The sequence below is a fragment of the Sinocyclocheilus anshuiensis genome, unplaced genomic scaffold (assembly GCF_001515605.1).
Source record: "Sinocyclocheilus anshuiensis isolate Anshui unplaced genomic scaffold, SAMN03320099.WGS_v1.1 scaffold1328, whole genome shotgun sequence".
NCBI classification, from domain to species: Eukaryota; Metazoa; Chordata; class Actinopteri; order Cypriniformes; family Cyprinidae; genus Sinocyclocheilus; species Sinocyclocheilus anshuiensis.
This window is the reverse complement of record NW_015548192.1, coordinates 1622550-1637976: the sequence shown is the minus strand read 5'-3', so window position 1 is coordinate 1637976 and position 15427 is coordinate 1622550. Positions and strand designations below refer to the sequence as shown.

Below are 15427 nucleotides of genomic sequence, written 5' to 3'. Positions count from 1 at the left end.
CACCATTTTTCACATGTGCACACCATTTTTCATTAGATTTAACAAATAAATTATTCATTAGATTAACAAATAATCAAAGACCCCTCACCCGATAAACATACTGGGCATGTCTGGGAACGACTCCAGGCCCCTGGTTACCATGGTAACCAGGACCCCTCAGTCAGATCAGATAAACGTTTACGATCTAAAAGTATGTAGAGAGAATCGTCCTCCTACTCAGTTCTCTCTGCTGAGCTCAGACACATACTGCTATAAGAAATTACTTCTTACATTAATTCATAGGAAAACCTTTCTTTGAATGAACACACATACACTTCAGGTCATTGTGTATGTTGTTACTGTTCTTGTATATTGTCTTTTGTATTGTATACTGTTTTATGCATGCTTATGATAGAACCACTCGTTCATGTAATCCTATATGTAATCTTACCATGTTTTGTATCTATGAATTTGTCTTCTGATGATCTAAACGAGAGTATATATTATATGTTGGTACATAGGCAATATATTAGTGTTCTAAGAATCTTTAGTAATTTTGCATCAACACCCAATCGAGTTCCATATGCAAATTACCATGCTCTCAAACAAAGGGTCATAAAACTCCTCAGTATTTCCAACCTCCTGCTTGAAATTTCAGCCTTTCTCATTGGACAAGCCCATCCTGAGAGGTGTGAATCTTCTCAGATTTTAAAGGGCCCACGCACAGTTCCACCCAGGTCTTCTTCTGCTAGGTCTTCTGCTAAATCTTCTGATTGCGGTCAATGTGGAGAGCCTGAGCTGGTGCGGGCGTGCCCGGTGGGCTCCAAAACATAGCCTTTCAGTCGGCGGTTCTGTAAGATTCTGAGAAAATGAGGATGTGAGCTAGAACGCTTCTGCAACTCTTAAGTCTTCACCAGGCTTCGGCCTTGTCTTTACATTCACCAAATCACCATCGAGTCAGAACATCTTTGGAATTCATCACTCTTCAAACTCGGAAGAACGTGATCGCAAGTCCAAAACCTTGATACCATCAAGACTTTCATCCTAGACTGCATCCGGACACTCGTCAACGACCAAGGCAATGCAAGTATCGTACATTTAACTAAACGAAACAGAGGTTTAGTATAAGCTATAGACCCCGTTATAAATGGCGCTGATGGTTTTACTCAGGTGGTTAAACTGACTCTTTTCATAGCTTCATTCTCTGGTTTTCCTGGTTTCATCCATCAAGTCTCATTTGGCAGTCGGAGTTATATTAAAAATTGTCGTTGATCTTTCAAGCTGTTTCATGGCACTCAGCGGATGTTGCATGCATCAGTCCAAAGCAGTTAAATAAAATGCACCCATCCATACAAAAAAAACTCTATGTCTCACACGGCTCCGGGTAACGTAATAATCACTTTAATCTAGCTTGCGCTCACTGTTGTACACTGGAAGCAATTCCGGGCGGATGAAGTATGAGGTCAGTGCTGCACATGCACCTGTGAGTCTCGTGAAAACCAGCGTTTGTTAACAGGAGCAAAGCCCTGAACTGCTTCCAGTGTACAACAGTGAGCGCAAGCTCTGAAAGAAGAAAGTCATATACACCTAGGATGACTTGAGGTTGAGTAGTTTATGGGCTAATTTTCATTTTTGGGTGAACTAACCCTTTAATACTGTATAAAAGTATTTTCTGTGGCCACGAAATTATCCTTTCCTAGAGTTGATATGAACTTACACTGAATGTTCGCTGGACGAACAGATTAGTTGAGGGCAATTTAATTCTGCTACAGTTACTACTGGCAGCTGATATAAATAATTGTAATTAATCATAATTAATTGTAATTATTTATATACATTTCCCTTTTGAGCTAACTTGCTACAAGGCTTTAGGCTGCATTGCTAATAAATGATTGCCCTTTGACCCAAGTCAAAATGAATACAATTACATGGATTCAGCAGATATTTCTATAACAGCATGCTTACCCAGAATGCAACAGCATACTTGAGTACTCAAGCAATACTTGACCTTGTTGGGATCAGAAGTGCTTCTTCTGCACCAAATTTGTTCCAAGCCAGATTGAGCCTCTTCTGAATTCCTCATCTAGGGTTGACCTTGCAGACTGACAGCAAACAGAAGCAGATAATAATGGATTTTGTGCTGGAGAGCTTATCTTAAACAGGCCAATCTTTACCTGTGTGTGTCTCACAACATAGTTTGGTTAAAAGAGAGGTCAGCTTTACTGTGTGCATTTAATGAGACTTGAGCATGATTGGAAATGTGCACCTGATAAGACTGTTTTCAGCCCTATAGTGTGATGAACGGTAATGCTGTGGAGATGCCATGCTACACACAGTGCTTAGGCTCAAGTGTGTCAGAGAATAAGGCACTGCTTATAAACAATGCAAGCACAGTCAGGTTGCAGCTCCATTGGTTATGTTGGTTTTTCAAAAGCAAACTTGGGCAAGGTTTTCTAGTAAGACAAAAATTTTTAAATGTAAAAAGTGCTTAAGAAGAATCTACCAAAACTCAGCACAGTCTGTTATGACTTATATATTTTCTAACGGATGAGGCTGACGGATGGATGGATGGACGGACGGATGGACAAAGTATGAAGGTGTATTTGCTGGATGGATGGATGGATGGACAGACGGATGGACAAAGTATGAAGGTGTATTTACTGTATGGATGGACAGACGGATGGACAAAGTATGAAGGTGTATTTACTGGATGGATGGACAAAGTATGAAGGTGTATTTACTGTATGGATGGACAGACGGATGGACAAAGTATGAAGGTGTATTTACTGGATGGATGGAAGGACAGATGGACAAAGTATGAAGGTGCATTTACTGGATGGATGAATGGATGGATGGATGGATGGATGGACAAAGTATGAAGGTGTATTTACTGGATGGACGGACGGATGGATGGACAAAGTATGAAGGTGCATTTAGTGGATGGATGGATGGATGGATGGATGGACAAAGTATGAAGGTATATTTACTGGATGGATGTATGGATCGATGGACAAAGTATGAAGGTGTATTTACTGGATGGATGGATGGACGGATGGATGTATGGACAAATTATGATGGTGTATTTACTGGATGGATGGATGGATGGACAGAGTATGAAGGTGTATTTACTGGTTGGATGGATGGACGGACGGATGGATGGACAAAGTATGAAGGTGTATTTACTGGATGGATGGATGGATGGATGGATGGACGGACGGACGTATGGATGGATGGATGAAGGTGTATTTACTGGACGGATGGATGGATGGACAAAGTATAAAGGTGTATTTACTGGATGGACGGACGGATGGATGGACAAAGTATGAAGGTGTATTTACTGGATGGATGATGGATGGACGGATGTATGGATGTACAAAGTATGAAGGTGTATTTACTGGATGGATGGATGGACAAAGTATGAAGGTGTATTTACTGTATGGACGGACGGATGGACAAAGTATGAAGGTATATTTACTGGATGGATTAATGGAATGAACTAAGTGTGAAGGTGTATTTACTGGATGGATGGATGGATCGTCAGATGACAATAGATGGATGGAATGAACAAAGTGTGAAGGTGTATTTACTGAATGGATGAATGAAATGAATTTTGATCCTTAGATTACAATAGACAGATGGATGGGTGGATGGATGAATGAATGAATGAATGAATGAATGAATGTGTATTTACTGGATTGATGGATCCTTAGATGACAATAGACGGATGGATGGATAGGTGGATCCTTAGATGACAGTAGACGGATGGATGGATGGATGGATGGATGGATGGAATGAATGAACAAAGTATGAATGTGTATTTACTGGATGGATGGCTCTTTAGATGACAATAGACACATGGATGAATGAATGAATGTATGAATGAATGAATGAATGAATGAATGAATGAATTAACAAAGTGTGAAGGTGTTTTTACTGGATGAATGTAGGGATGGATGGAATAAACAAAGTATGAAGGTGTATTTACTGGATGGATGGATGGTTGGATGGATGGATGGATCCTTAGATGACAATAGACAGATGTATGGGTGGATGGAATGAACAAAGTATGAAAGTGTATTTACTGGATGGATGGATGGATCCTTAGATGACAATAGACAGATGTATGGGTGGATGGAATGAACAAAGTATGAAAGTGTATTTACTGGATGGATGGATGGATCCTTAGATGACAATAGACAGATGTATGGGTAGATGGATGGATGAATTAATGAAGTATAAAGGTGTATTTACTGGATTGATGGATGGATGGACAAAGTATGAAGGTGTATTTACTGGATGGATGGATGGATGGATGACCTCAAAATACAAAAATACTTCCATTGAAAATTACAATAGTGTTACACTCAGTTTGTTATATCTTGTCTAACAGAGTAATGGGTTATTGTGGCTCATTATCAAAATATAAAAATAAAAGTCACAAAAAGCCTATAGACTTCCAATGAATTGTTCTAATTGTCACAATACCAACTGTTATCAAGCTACATCCCTCAACACTGTATAAACCTGTTCTGACACATACTATATCATCTATATATTTTCAAACGAGTCAGGTTTTCCTGTAGTGGAACATACAATAGTCCTTTAAATTGTCTATACTTATAGCCCTATTGCAAACTTCTATCCATTCATATATACAATACCATAACAGAAGTCCTCAGATTATACAAGGGAAATGTAGCCTTCAAAACTCAATGCTTCTTGTCTATTGTTGTCAATCCAACATTCAAACTTTATCTTGTGTAATTGTTCTAGTTACAATTGGTTTCTATAGAAAACATGTTATTCAATAGCTCTCAACATGACATCTCCATCACGTCCATGTGCAGCATTGTGCGATACGCAATCCTTCATAACAGACACTGTGGAGACAACCAATGCCTTCAACATTACGGTGTATCCAGTTTAAAGGTTATTTAATCCAACTCATGATTACATTTGAAGAACTACGATCCAAAATGACCAGAAAATGGTGTCGGTTTCATGCAGGAACCCAAGCACCACAATAATCCAACACCCCAGAAACAATCAGGCTGCAGTAACCTCACCCCTCCCAAAGCTTGTGCCGTTTAGCTCACAAAAACCTGATGCCAAATTAATTCTGCAGATGTGAAGTCATTTGTACGGATAACTCGGCCCCACATTATGCATGTGAAATGCTAGCAATACAGCGGCCCATTCTGAACGCATTTAGAAAAGAAGACATTTGCGGTGTTAACGTATGACACAGATGACGAATGCGCTGGCACAGATTGGTTAAGGAAAAAGGGAATAATGATGTCATTTATCTGCACTGCCAATATTACCTTCCACATATTTTAATCCAACTTTTATAATAATGAGATTTCTGCTTGAAGTGCACTGAAGATAGTTAAAAAAAACGTTAATGTTCCTAGCAGTATAGCTCGCTCCTTGCATTGAGACCAGATTAATTCAGAGTGAGCTGATATTACTGGCTTGAAAGTAAAATAGCTTTTTAACACTTTTCCTTCAACTTGTTCATATACCTTATTAATATTTTGAACTATAATCCATATTTCTGGCATAATTTAGATATAGTCGAGGGAAAAAGACGTGTTCATCTGTCATGTGTAGAAGCATTAAAGCATGGCTATCTTGCTATCAGTTAATTAATTGCAAGCTGGTACTTTTTATTAATTGCACATTATTAAAATGCTAAATATCACTACGGCAACCAGGCTGATATGTTGCATGTTCGCACAGATGTCACTGATGTCAGCCATCAGTGATCACAATTATAATTTTTACGGAAGAAGTTTCACGGCATATCATGTACTCTGCCATTCAAAAGTTTGGGATATGTAAAAAAATGTAAATGCTTTTGAAAGAAATCTCATGCTTATCAAGGATACAGTTATTTGATCAAAAATACAATCAAAACTACATCTTAAAATGCAATTCACTCCTGTGCTGCAAAACTGAATTTTCAGCAGCCATTAAACCAGTTTTCAGTCAAATGATCCTTCAGAAATCATTCTAATATGCTGAGTTTCTGTTCAAGAAGCATTTCTTATTATCAATGTTGAAAACAGTTGTGCTGCTTAAAATATTTGTGAAAACCATGATATACATCTATGCATGTAGAAAGTTTAAACTATAGGAGCATTAATTTGAAATCGATTTTTTTTGTAACATCATATTTCACTTTTGATTACATTTATTTCATCCTCACAAAATACAAATTATTAATTTATTAAATAAAAAAGCATTCTGACCCCAAACCTTTGAATGGCAATGTACACAAAACATTTTTTTTTTTGGCTGAGGGCAACTTTTTACATGCCTTTTATGCACATATTGTATTGTCCCCAAAACAGACATTCATTAAAACATGAAGAAAAAAAGGTTGTGAAAATAATGTAATGTATATGTATGGTTTTAAAGCTATAAATCTATACATCTAAATAATTTCAAATTATTCAATAACTTTTAACTAATTATGCCTTCCACCATGACTAACAATTTTGCTCCTAATATGTTTTTCAAAAATTGGTGTACTATGAAGGCGACAACATAGTGAAGCACATGAGATTAAATATAAACCAAAAAACAAAGTAAATGTAAAGGGTTAGTTTGCCCAAAAATGAAAATTCTGTCATTAATTACTTACCCTCATCACGTTTCAAACCCGTAAGACCTTCGTTCATCTTCGGAGCACAAATTAAGATATTTTTGATGGAATCTGAGAGCTGTCTGACCCTGCATAGACAGTAATACAACTGAAATATTCCCAAATCCAGAGACGTAGCAAGGAGATCTGTAAAATAATCCATGTGACAACAGGGGTTCAACCGTAATTTTACGAAGCTACGAGAATAATTTTTGTTCTCTTTGTTCTGCTTTATTCAACAATTCGTCTCCTCCGTATCACCCTGTAGCGCCATCTTGGAGAATATCCGCTGGACATAAACAACGTATGCTGTTCTGTGTCAGCTGTGTCACACGGATACGCTGTTTTCATTCAGATCAAATCACAACAACGTAGGACTTCGTAAAATTACAGTTGAACCCCTGATGTCACATGGATTATTTTACCGATCTCCTTGCTACACTCTTAAAAATAAAGGTGCTTCACGATGCCATAGAAGAACCTTTTTGTCTAAATGGTTCCATAAAGAACCTTTAACATCTGAAGAACCTTTCTGTTTCCCAAAAGGTTCTTTGTGGCGAAATAAGGTTCTTCAGATTACAAAAACGCAAGAAAGAGATGGTTCTTTAAAGAACCTTTGACTGAATGGTTCTTTGTGGAACCAAAAATGGTTCTTCTATGGCAATGCTTGAAGAACCTTTTGAAGCACCTTTATTTTTAAGAGTGTACGTCTCTGGACTTGGGAACATTTCAGTTGTATTGCTGTCTATGCAAGGTCAGACAGCTCTCAGATTCCATCAACGATATCTTAATTTGTGTTCCAAAGATGAATGAAGGTCTTACGGGTTTGAAACGACATGAGGGTGAGTAATTAATGACTGAAATTTCATTTTTGAGTGAACTATCTCTTTAAACAAATTAACTCAGAGAGTGAAAAGTGTAAAAGACTTTGTCTAAAAGTCCTGAAGGGAAAAGTGTCCATTGTTAAATAAATAAACAAATAAAGGGACAGTTATGTGAGAAAATATTGAGAAAACAGCCCAGAACAAAAAAAAATGTGTGCTCTTGTGTTTTGGTTGTCATCACAGCACGTGCAGTAATTTGAAAAGCTACTGTCAGATTTGTCCTTTGAGCTTAACAGACTTTGATTGTTTGTTTATACGCAGCTTTTCTTTTGTTCTAGTTGTTATGTAAGTGTGTTGCTGCAGTTTTGATGCGGAAATACAATGTAGTGTTCCTTAATTGCTTGTGATTAGATCAGCCATTTATCCACCTGAGACTGTCTCCATCTGTTGGGAATGGTGTGTTTGTTTCATAAAACACACACACACACAGACACGCACACAGGCACATCAGTATTCCACCTCGTGAGCAAAAACAAAGCTCTCAAAAAACTCTCTCATGCTTTCTTTCTGTACCACGTAATCAAACAGCGAACTGTACGACAAACTACAGGAGTGTGAGACCGCTTTCACAGTTTTCCAGTGAATCTGCGCCCCAGAGCACCAGAAATGTGAAAAACACAAAATACAAACACTGTGGCTAATGCAGCATCTGCCCAAAAACACACGTACGCTAACAAAACAAACACAGACCCGCTTCCGTTCTCCTATTTTTGTCAACACTACAGACATGATGCATGTAAAACACACATCCTGATCTAAACACACCCATTTATGAATATGTTTTAATGTTCCAAAAGATTTCTGTTTTAAGTAAATGCTGTTCCTCATAACGTTTTATTCATCAAAGAATCCTGAAAGAAAATGTATCAGTTTCCACAAAAATATTAAGCAGCAAAAACTTGATAATAAAAAACATTATAAATAGTTGAGCACATTTATTAATAACTGAGCATCAGTAATAATTGAGCATCAAATCAGCATGTTTCTGAAGGATCATGTGACACTGAAGACTGGAGTAATGATGCTGAAAATTCAGCTTTGCATCACAGCAATAAATTACATTTTAAAATATATTAAAATAGAAAAAAGTTATATTACTGTTTTTACTATAGTACAATGAAATAAATGCATCCTTATCGAGCACAGAGACTTTGTATATATGTTAAAAAATAATCCATATAATACCCAGGATATTATATTATATATCCAATTATACCAAAGTCATATGTGGATTTTTTTTAAATCACAGTATGCATATATATGCATACACATACTGTATACTGTGATTTAAAAAAAAAAAAAATCCACATATTATAGAAGATTTAGATCATACCACACACCCCTAATGGATCTATACCACACACACACACAGATGTATATTTATCCTTTTGCACAGATGTCTGCCTTTTCACATCCATAAACACATAAACAGATCCATAAACACATATGCACGCGGGTTTGGAGTAAATGACTCTAGTGCTGGTTTCCTCAGACTCCTTGCAGTCGCTGCACGCTGGGGAATGTATTTATTTAACTGAATTGGCTGAGTGTTTAGGCCCGGTCTGACTATATTAGCATGCAGCGAGTGTGCGGGAACGCTGGTCCTCAAGGGGTTTCGGTATCCTGGTGTGTAAGAAATATCCAGTCATGGAGCTGACACTTCCTTTGCAAACCAAACATGCATTTAATTACTGGCCAGACACCATGTAGCGAACCGTATGATCATGCACACACACACAGTGCAGAAACACATATGTGATGTAGAGAGCTGAGGTTATAAACCACACGGAAAGCACACTAATAGATCAATGAGATCTGGTCAGGGCTTTGAAAAACACTATAAATATCAGGCAAACATATTTTTAAAAGTCTTCTCTTGATAATCTCTAAAGGAATTACAGCTTTAATAATTACTGGTTGTGTAACCACTAAAAAGACTGCTGAAGAAGTCATTTTGACAGGTTGATTCTTCGCTTATGGCTCCGAATGATAATAGAGCCTTTATGTATTCCTCCAGTATATTAGGACCCTATTGAATCCGCAGGCGGTAGAACAGGCCTCTAATTGTCCCTATTGTGAGAGGAGGCAAGTATTTGACTGTTGCTCTCTCAGCACCTGTTGACTGAGACAATAACACATAAAACCCAGTGCTTATCTTTACTCGAGACATTTAAACTGAGAATAGCATAATAGAGGTCTAAGCCTTTCTGTATACTTGCACTATTTGCAAAGAAGATGTTAAGCAGATATGTGTGAAGCCTTAAATTTGCAATGTAACTTTCCATTTGTTGAAATAAAAGTATTTATGCCGTCAAAATGTCCGTTCAAACAGCTGATAAAAACATCACAATAATCCACAAGTAATCCGCATGACTCCAGTCCATCAGTTAATGTCTTGTGAAGTGAAAAGCTGTATGTTTGATAATTTTTTTTTTTTTAATTGAGTCCATAATCCATAATAATGCTTCCTCCAGTAAAAAAAAGTGCATCACCTGTTGAACTCCGACATCAAAATCCACAGACATATTTGTTTAGAACTCTTTTGGACTGTTTTTGCTTGTAAACGGTGCTTGATCTGTGCATATTTCTCTCATTCAGACAAGATGACAAAGTAATATTATGAATGGAGGACACATATATTTGCCAGAAGCAATGGTCTGAAGTTAAAAACGCAGCTTTTCACTTCACAAGATATTAACTGATGGTTTGTGGATTATTATAATGTTTTTAATCAGCTGTTTGAACTCTCATTCTGACAGCACCCATTCACTGCAGATGATCCACTGGTGAGCAAGTAATAACAAAAAAAGTATCTAAATCTGTTCCCATGAAGAAATAAATGTATCTATATAATGTATGGCCTCAGGATAAGTAAATTTCTTTAGCAAATCTTTCATTTTTGGGTGAACCATTCCTTATGAAAATATTATTTAAAACAATTAATTAATAAAAAAAGAGCTTACCCAAATCAAATTAATACTATTAACTTTTTTCACTTTAAAGAACTCCTATGCAATATTACATATTCAAAAATATTCTTAAAATACCTTTAAAAGTTTTGAAAAGGTCAAAATTCCTAAACAAATCAAATTACAAACATTCATAAATGGTGTGTATGAATATGTCTAACAGGCAATAGACATCTTAGTATACACTCAACCTCTCCATGCTTTCTACTGTATTTCTCCTCTGCTGTTTTTTTTCTGATTTGGCAAAAATTTGCATGTAAACATATTTCTCACTTTATCACTCTCCTGTGCTTGTCAGTTTATGCTAAACGGTTTGAACTTGTTATGTTTGTGAAAAAATAAGAGCAAGTGTTTCTTCTGAGAGCATAATGAGTCTGGGAAGGCCGCTTAGTCCAGCTTGTGTTATATTTTTCCTGAACTTATTATCAGAGAGAGAGAGAAGATGTTCTCACCAGTTCTGCATGGATATTTGTGAGGTTTCTCAAGGACCCAGTCAGCACATTAATCCCTGTAATTGATTGCTATTGTTATGCTAATTCAATTTTTAATTAGTATCACCTAACGTTTCCACTTCTAGTTATTACTGGATTGATTGCGGAGATTTAGCTCTTCTTTTCTTTTGCATACCTCTATTCTCTTTCTTTTCATTGATTTCTGAATGTGCAGATAGGCCTATATGACAATAAAGCAGTCTGATAATTAAGCTCTCTTTTTGATTTATGGTGTGCTCTAGATATTATGTAGATTGGGAAAAACAAAAGCTTTTTTAAACTTGACTCTCTCAACAACTTCGGTACAATCTTTGATTTATGCTTCCTCAGATGAGAGACATGCATATGATTAATAACACAGTACAGCGCTGATATGCTATAAAATTAATGAACAATATTATTGATTTTACTGCGTTCAAATGCAATTCACCTTAATTCAAATGGAATTGGATTGAACTGAATCGGAATTTGTGAGATAGCAAAGGCGGTGTCGGTTTGAATGTAGAATTGAAACCAGAATTAAATTCATGTAACTGCAGATAGATAGATAGATAGATAGATAGATAGATGGATGGATGCACGGATGGATGGATGAATGAAAGAAAGAAGGAAAGAAAGAAAGAAAGAAAGAAAGAAAGAAAGAAAGAAAGAAAGAAAGAAAGAAAGAAAGAAAGAAAGAAAGAAAGAAAGAAAGAAAGAAAGAAAGAAAGAAAGAAAGAAAGAAAGAAAGAAAGAAAGAAAGAAAGAAAGAAAGAAAGAAAGAAAGAAAGAAAGAAAGAAAGAAAGAAAGAAAGAAAGAAAGAAAGAAAGAAAGAAAGAAAGAAAGAAAGAAAGAAAGAAAGAAAGAAAGACATTTATTTTCCGAATAAAAATCATGTGTGTGGAAAATTCAATTAAAATTTCAAATCATTAATAAAAAGGAAGTACATTCATAAAATCTGGTGGCCATAGAAATGAATTAAAACTGAAAATATTATCAAAACTACTCAAAATCACCACCATCAGTCAATTTTAGAGTCTTCTTTTTTTTCTCCAAGACTAGCTCGACAAACAAAATATGAGAAGTCTGCTGTAAAATCTAGCTTGAGGGCAGGGAATGAGGGGAACAAATAAAAAATAAAAAGGGGGATTTGGGCAAAGTGAAAAAAAAAGACTGTGCTGTGCAGATAGATTTGGGTCAGGTTCATCTACCTGCAGGCTAACAGAGCAAATCAGATCCTCAGAGTTCAAATCAAAGGAAATCTTTTAAGTATGCTGAAATGTGAAGTCAATGACTAAACACTAAAGTTTTCTGTCAGGAATAATTACATTATAAACTTCCAGACTCTTAATGTAAACATCATACAGGCTATTCTTATCTAAATACTGTAATCTGCCATCACTGGCAATTATTACATTTTGTAATTTATAGCATGCTTCAATTAAATGCAATGCTCTCTTCCACTATTCTGAAGCAACTTTTAAATATTTTTTTAAATATTATTATTTTAATAATACTTAGTAATATTTTGGGAAAATAAGGCAATGTTTTGCAACTCCGCTTAACTTCATCAAATATACCACTATGGTGATTTTACAAAATTTTGACCACTCAGTGTATTCTAGATGCATATGACATATTCTTCTTTCTGTCTCTTTAGTTACACACTGACTTGGATAAAGGGCAAAGCGCAGTGAAATACACTCTCTCAGGAGAGGGCGCTGGAACCATCTTCACCATCGACCAGATCACCGGGGACATACACGCTTTACGCAGTCTGGATCGAGAGGAGAAGCCTTACTACACGCTACGAGCTCAAGCGGTGAACATCGAGACCAACCGACCGCTGGAACCAGAGTCAGAGTTTGTCATCAAGGTGCAGGACATCAACGACAATGAGCCAAAGTTCTTGGAAGGTCCCTACACGGCTAGTGTACCTGAGATGTCACCTGTGGGTAAGAAGCCCATTAAGACGTTTTCCTGATTTTTAATTAATTCATTCATTTATGGAAATAATGGAATACGGTTGAATTCATTAACTTTAGTTAATGAATCATGAACTAACAATGAAAAATCGTTTTACAGCATGTATTATTCTAGAATGATGTTATTTTTTTTTATAATTTATAAATAAAAAAATATATTTATTATTATAATCTATAAATAATATATTATTTAATTACTATATATTATATTTCTTTGTAATATTAATATAAGTCATGTTTGTTCATGCTACAAATCAATAAAGTAACCGTTTTAAACTACGGAAGCCAATCAATGAAGCCTTGATGATAGTTGGCATAAAATTGGGAAATGTATTCTTCAGTATAGTGGAACAATGCAAACAAACGTTGAATAAAATAAAATAATAAAATAAAATAAAATAAAATAAAATAAAATAAAATAAAATAAAATAAAATAAAAAGAAAGAAAGAAAGTGGAAGCCAATCAATGAAGCCCAAATGTTATAAGGATGACTGTCACTGTGTTACAGCGAGGGATGCTGGAGGTCATGTTTTTTCCACATGTTATGGAGTTTGCCAAATATTCATTGGTGTGGGAGAGGGGAGCTAATCCAGACATTACTGTGTGCTGTCAGATAATGAGAAGTGCATGGGCTCCAAATCCCCACCAAACTGGATTACACAGCCCTAGTAGGATTCCTCATCTCACATGGTAGAAACCTTGATTGTATTACTGATTATTTCACCAAGGCATCAGCTCTGGGTGATGATGGCAGCGGGATCTTATTTTGTTACTGTCTCTGCTTCTCTAAAAAGGCCCGTCTCTAAGGCCGGCCAGAAGTTGTATTGATTTCCAAACAGCCTAATCCAATCGCTATAACTACTAGCAGATCAATGTAGCGCTATCCTCTTGCATTCATGGAACACATTGCAGAGCTTGTTAAAGTCATAATGGCCTCCATTATTTGGACAAATATTCTTAATCATAATGTCAAATATGATTGCAGACGATGCATCAATCCCTGAGGCCACGCTGGGGAGCGATGTAATATGACGCTATGTTCACTGCAAACATGATGGTCAATGAAGTGCTGCTTGCTTTGTGTTATATAACATTTAACTGGATACTTCACAGACTTATAGTCAAAATGATAGACAAGGGCACAGAAGAAAGCTCGCTTGTTAACCAGTTTAGTTGCAAACATGAGAAAAGGGCCCACAGTTGTTGCTTGCCTTCATTGCATGCTATTAAAACATATCAAATATTGAAACCATTTATAATTGGACTTCAACAAGTCTATACATTTCCATATCATTTTTACAAACATGGCACAATTAAGCTTATTCTTCAGCAGAGTGGAACAATTCAGACAAATGCTGGAGCATAAATTAAATTAAATTAAATTAAATTAAATTAAATTAAATTAAATTAAATTAAATTAGTCTTAAATGAAAGCATTCAGAGACTATTTTAGGGTAAGCAAAATTCAGCGGAACTGTTCATAATCGATGAAAAGTGTCTGATAAGACGTCTGTTGTGCTTCAACATTGCTATACAATGATGCACGTCCTGATTTTGCCGAGTTAGATGTGTTCCTAGGTCAACATATTTTGTTGACACTGGAACAGCATTTTAATCCAAAATTTAGTCTTGACCATATCTCAGGTTCTGCATACAATTATATGGAAGTAAACAAGAAACAACATTAGGTTATCTTAAAATATTACAATTACGTTTTTGTCTCCATCTGCCCTATATGTGTGTATAATTTACTTTTGCAGTACTACACAAGTGTCTTTACTGTTGAGTGGTCTGTTGTAGCATGTAATTAAGTTGGTCTATTTAAGTGGCTCCCTGTGGTTGCAGAGAGCAATGCTGAAAAAAAAAATGTATCACACTTAAAACATCTGAAATGTTAAAGTCCATTGAATTTTAATCCATGTCTATTAACTTTGAGGTCATCTGTGTGCTATTATACTTCCAAAAAAAGGCAAAACTAATTATTTTAATTTAGTAGTAGTAGTAGTAGTAGTAGTAGTAGTACAATAAAATATTTGTTAACACTTTAAGGTGTCCTTGTTACACGTTACAAATATTCTTACTATTATAATAAAAATAAATTATGCATAATTACAAGCAAGTAACCCTAACCCTAACACTAACCATATATTAAGTGCATGTAGTTAATTAATATTACTCAGTTCTAATGTATAATTACACTGTAGCAATGACACCTTAAAATAAAGTGTAACCAAATATTATCATAAAGTAAAAATAATGGCACACTGAATGCTACTATACATATGGGTCAAAGATAAGATGTCCCGTTTTGGTGTCTGCTTCAAATTAAATTTGCAAAAGTGATTTTACATGCACAGAAAGCATATTAAATGCAAGTAAAATGTCTACTTTAACGTTTGTGTAAATACAATGTCAAAATATGGGTGACATAATGTTCCATTCTAATTCAAATATCTAAATGAAAAAAGTGACCATACAAAATTATATAA

At 35.7% G+C, this 15427-nt stretch overlaps 1 protein-coding gene across 1 annotated transcript in view; it reads left to right on the top strand.

The window, feature by feature from the left end:
• The window catches only part of LOC107653103 (cadherin-12-like), a 155568-nt gene that overhangs the window by 75463 nt on the left and 64678 nt on the right, over positions 1-15427 (top strand). The window contains exon 3 of the mRNA XM_016439741.1: positions 12613-12907. Coding sequence (XP_016295227.1) covers positions 12613-12907 — 295 coding nt within the window. The remainder of the gene's footprint in view (positions 1-12612; positions 12908-15427) is intronic.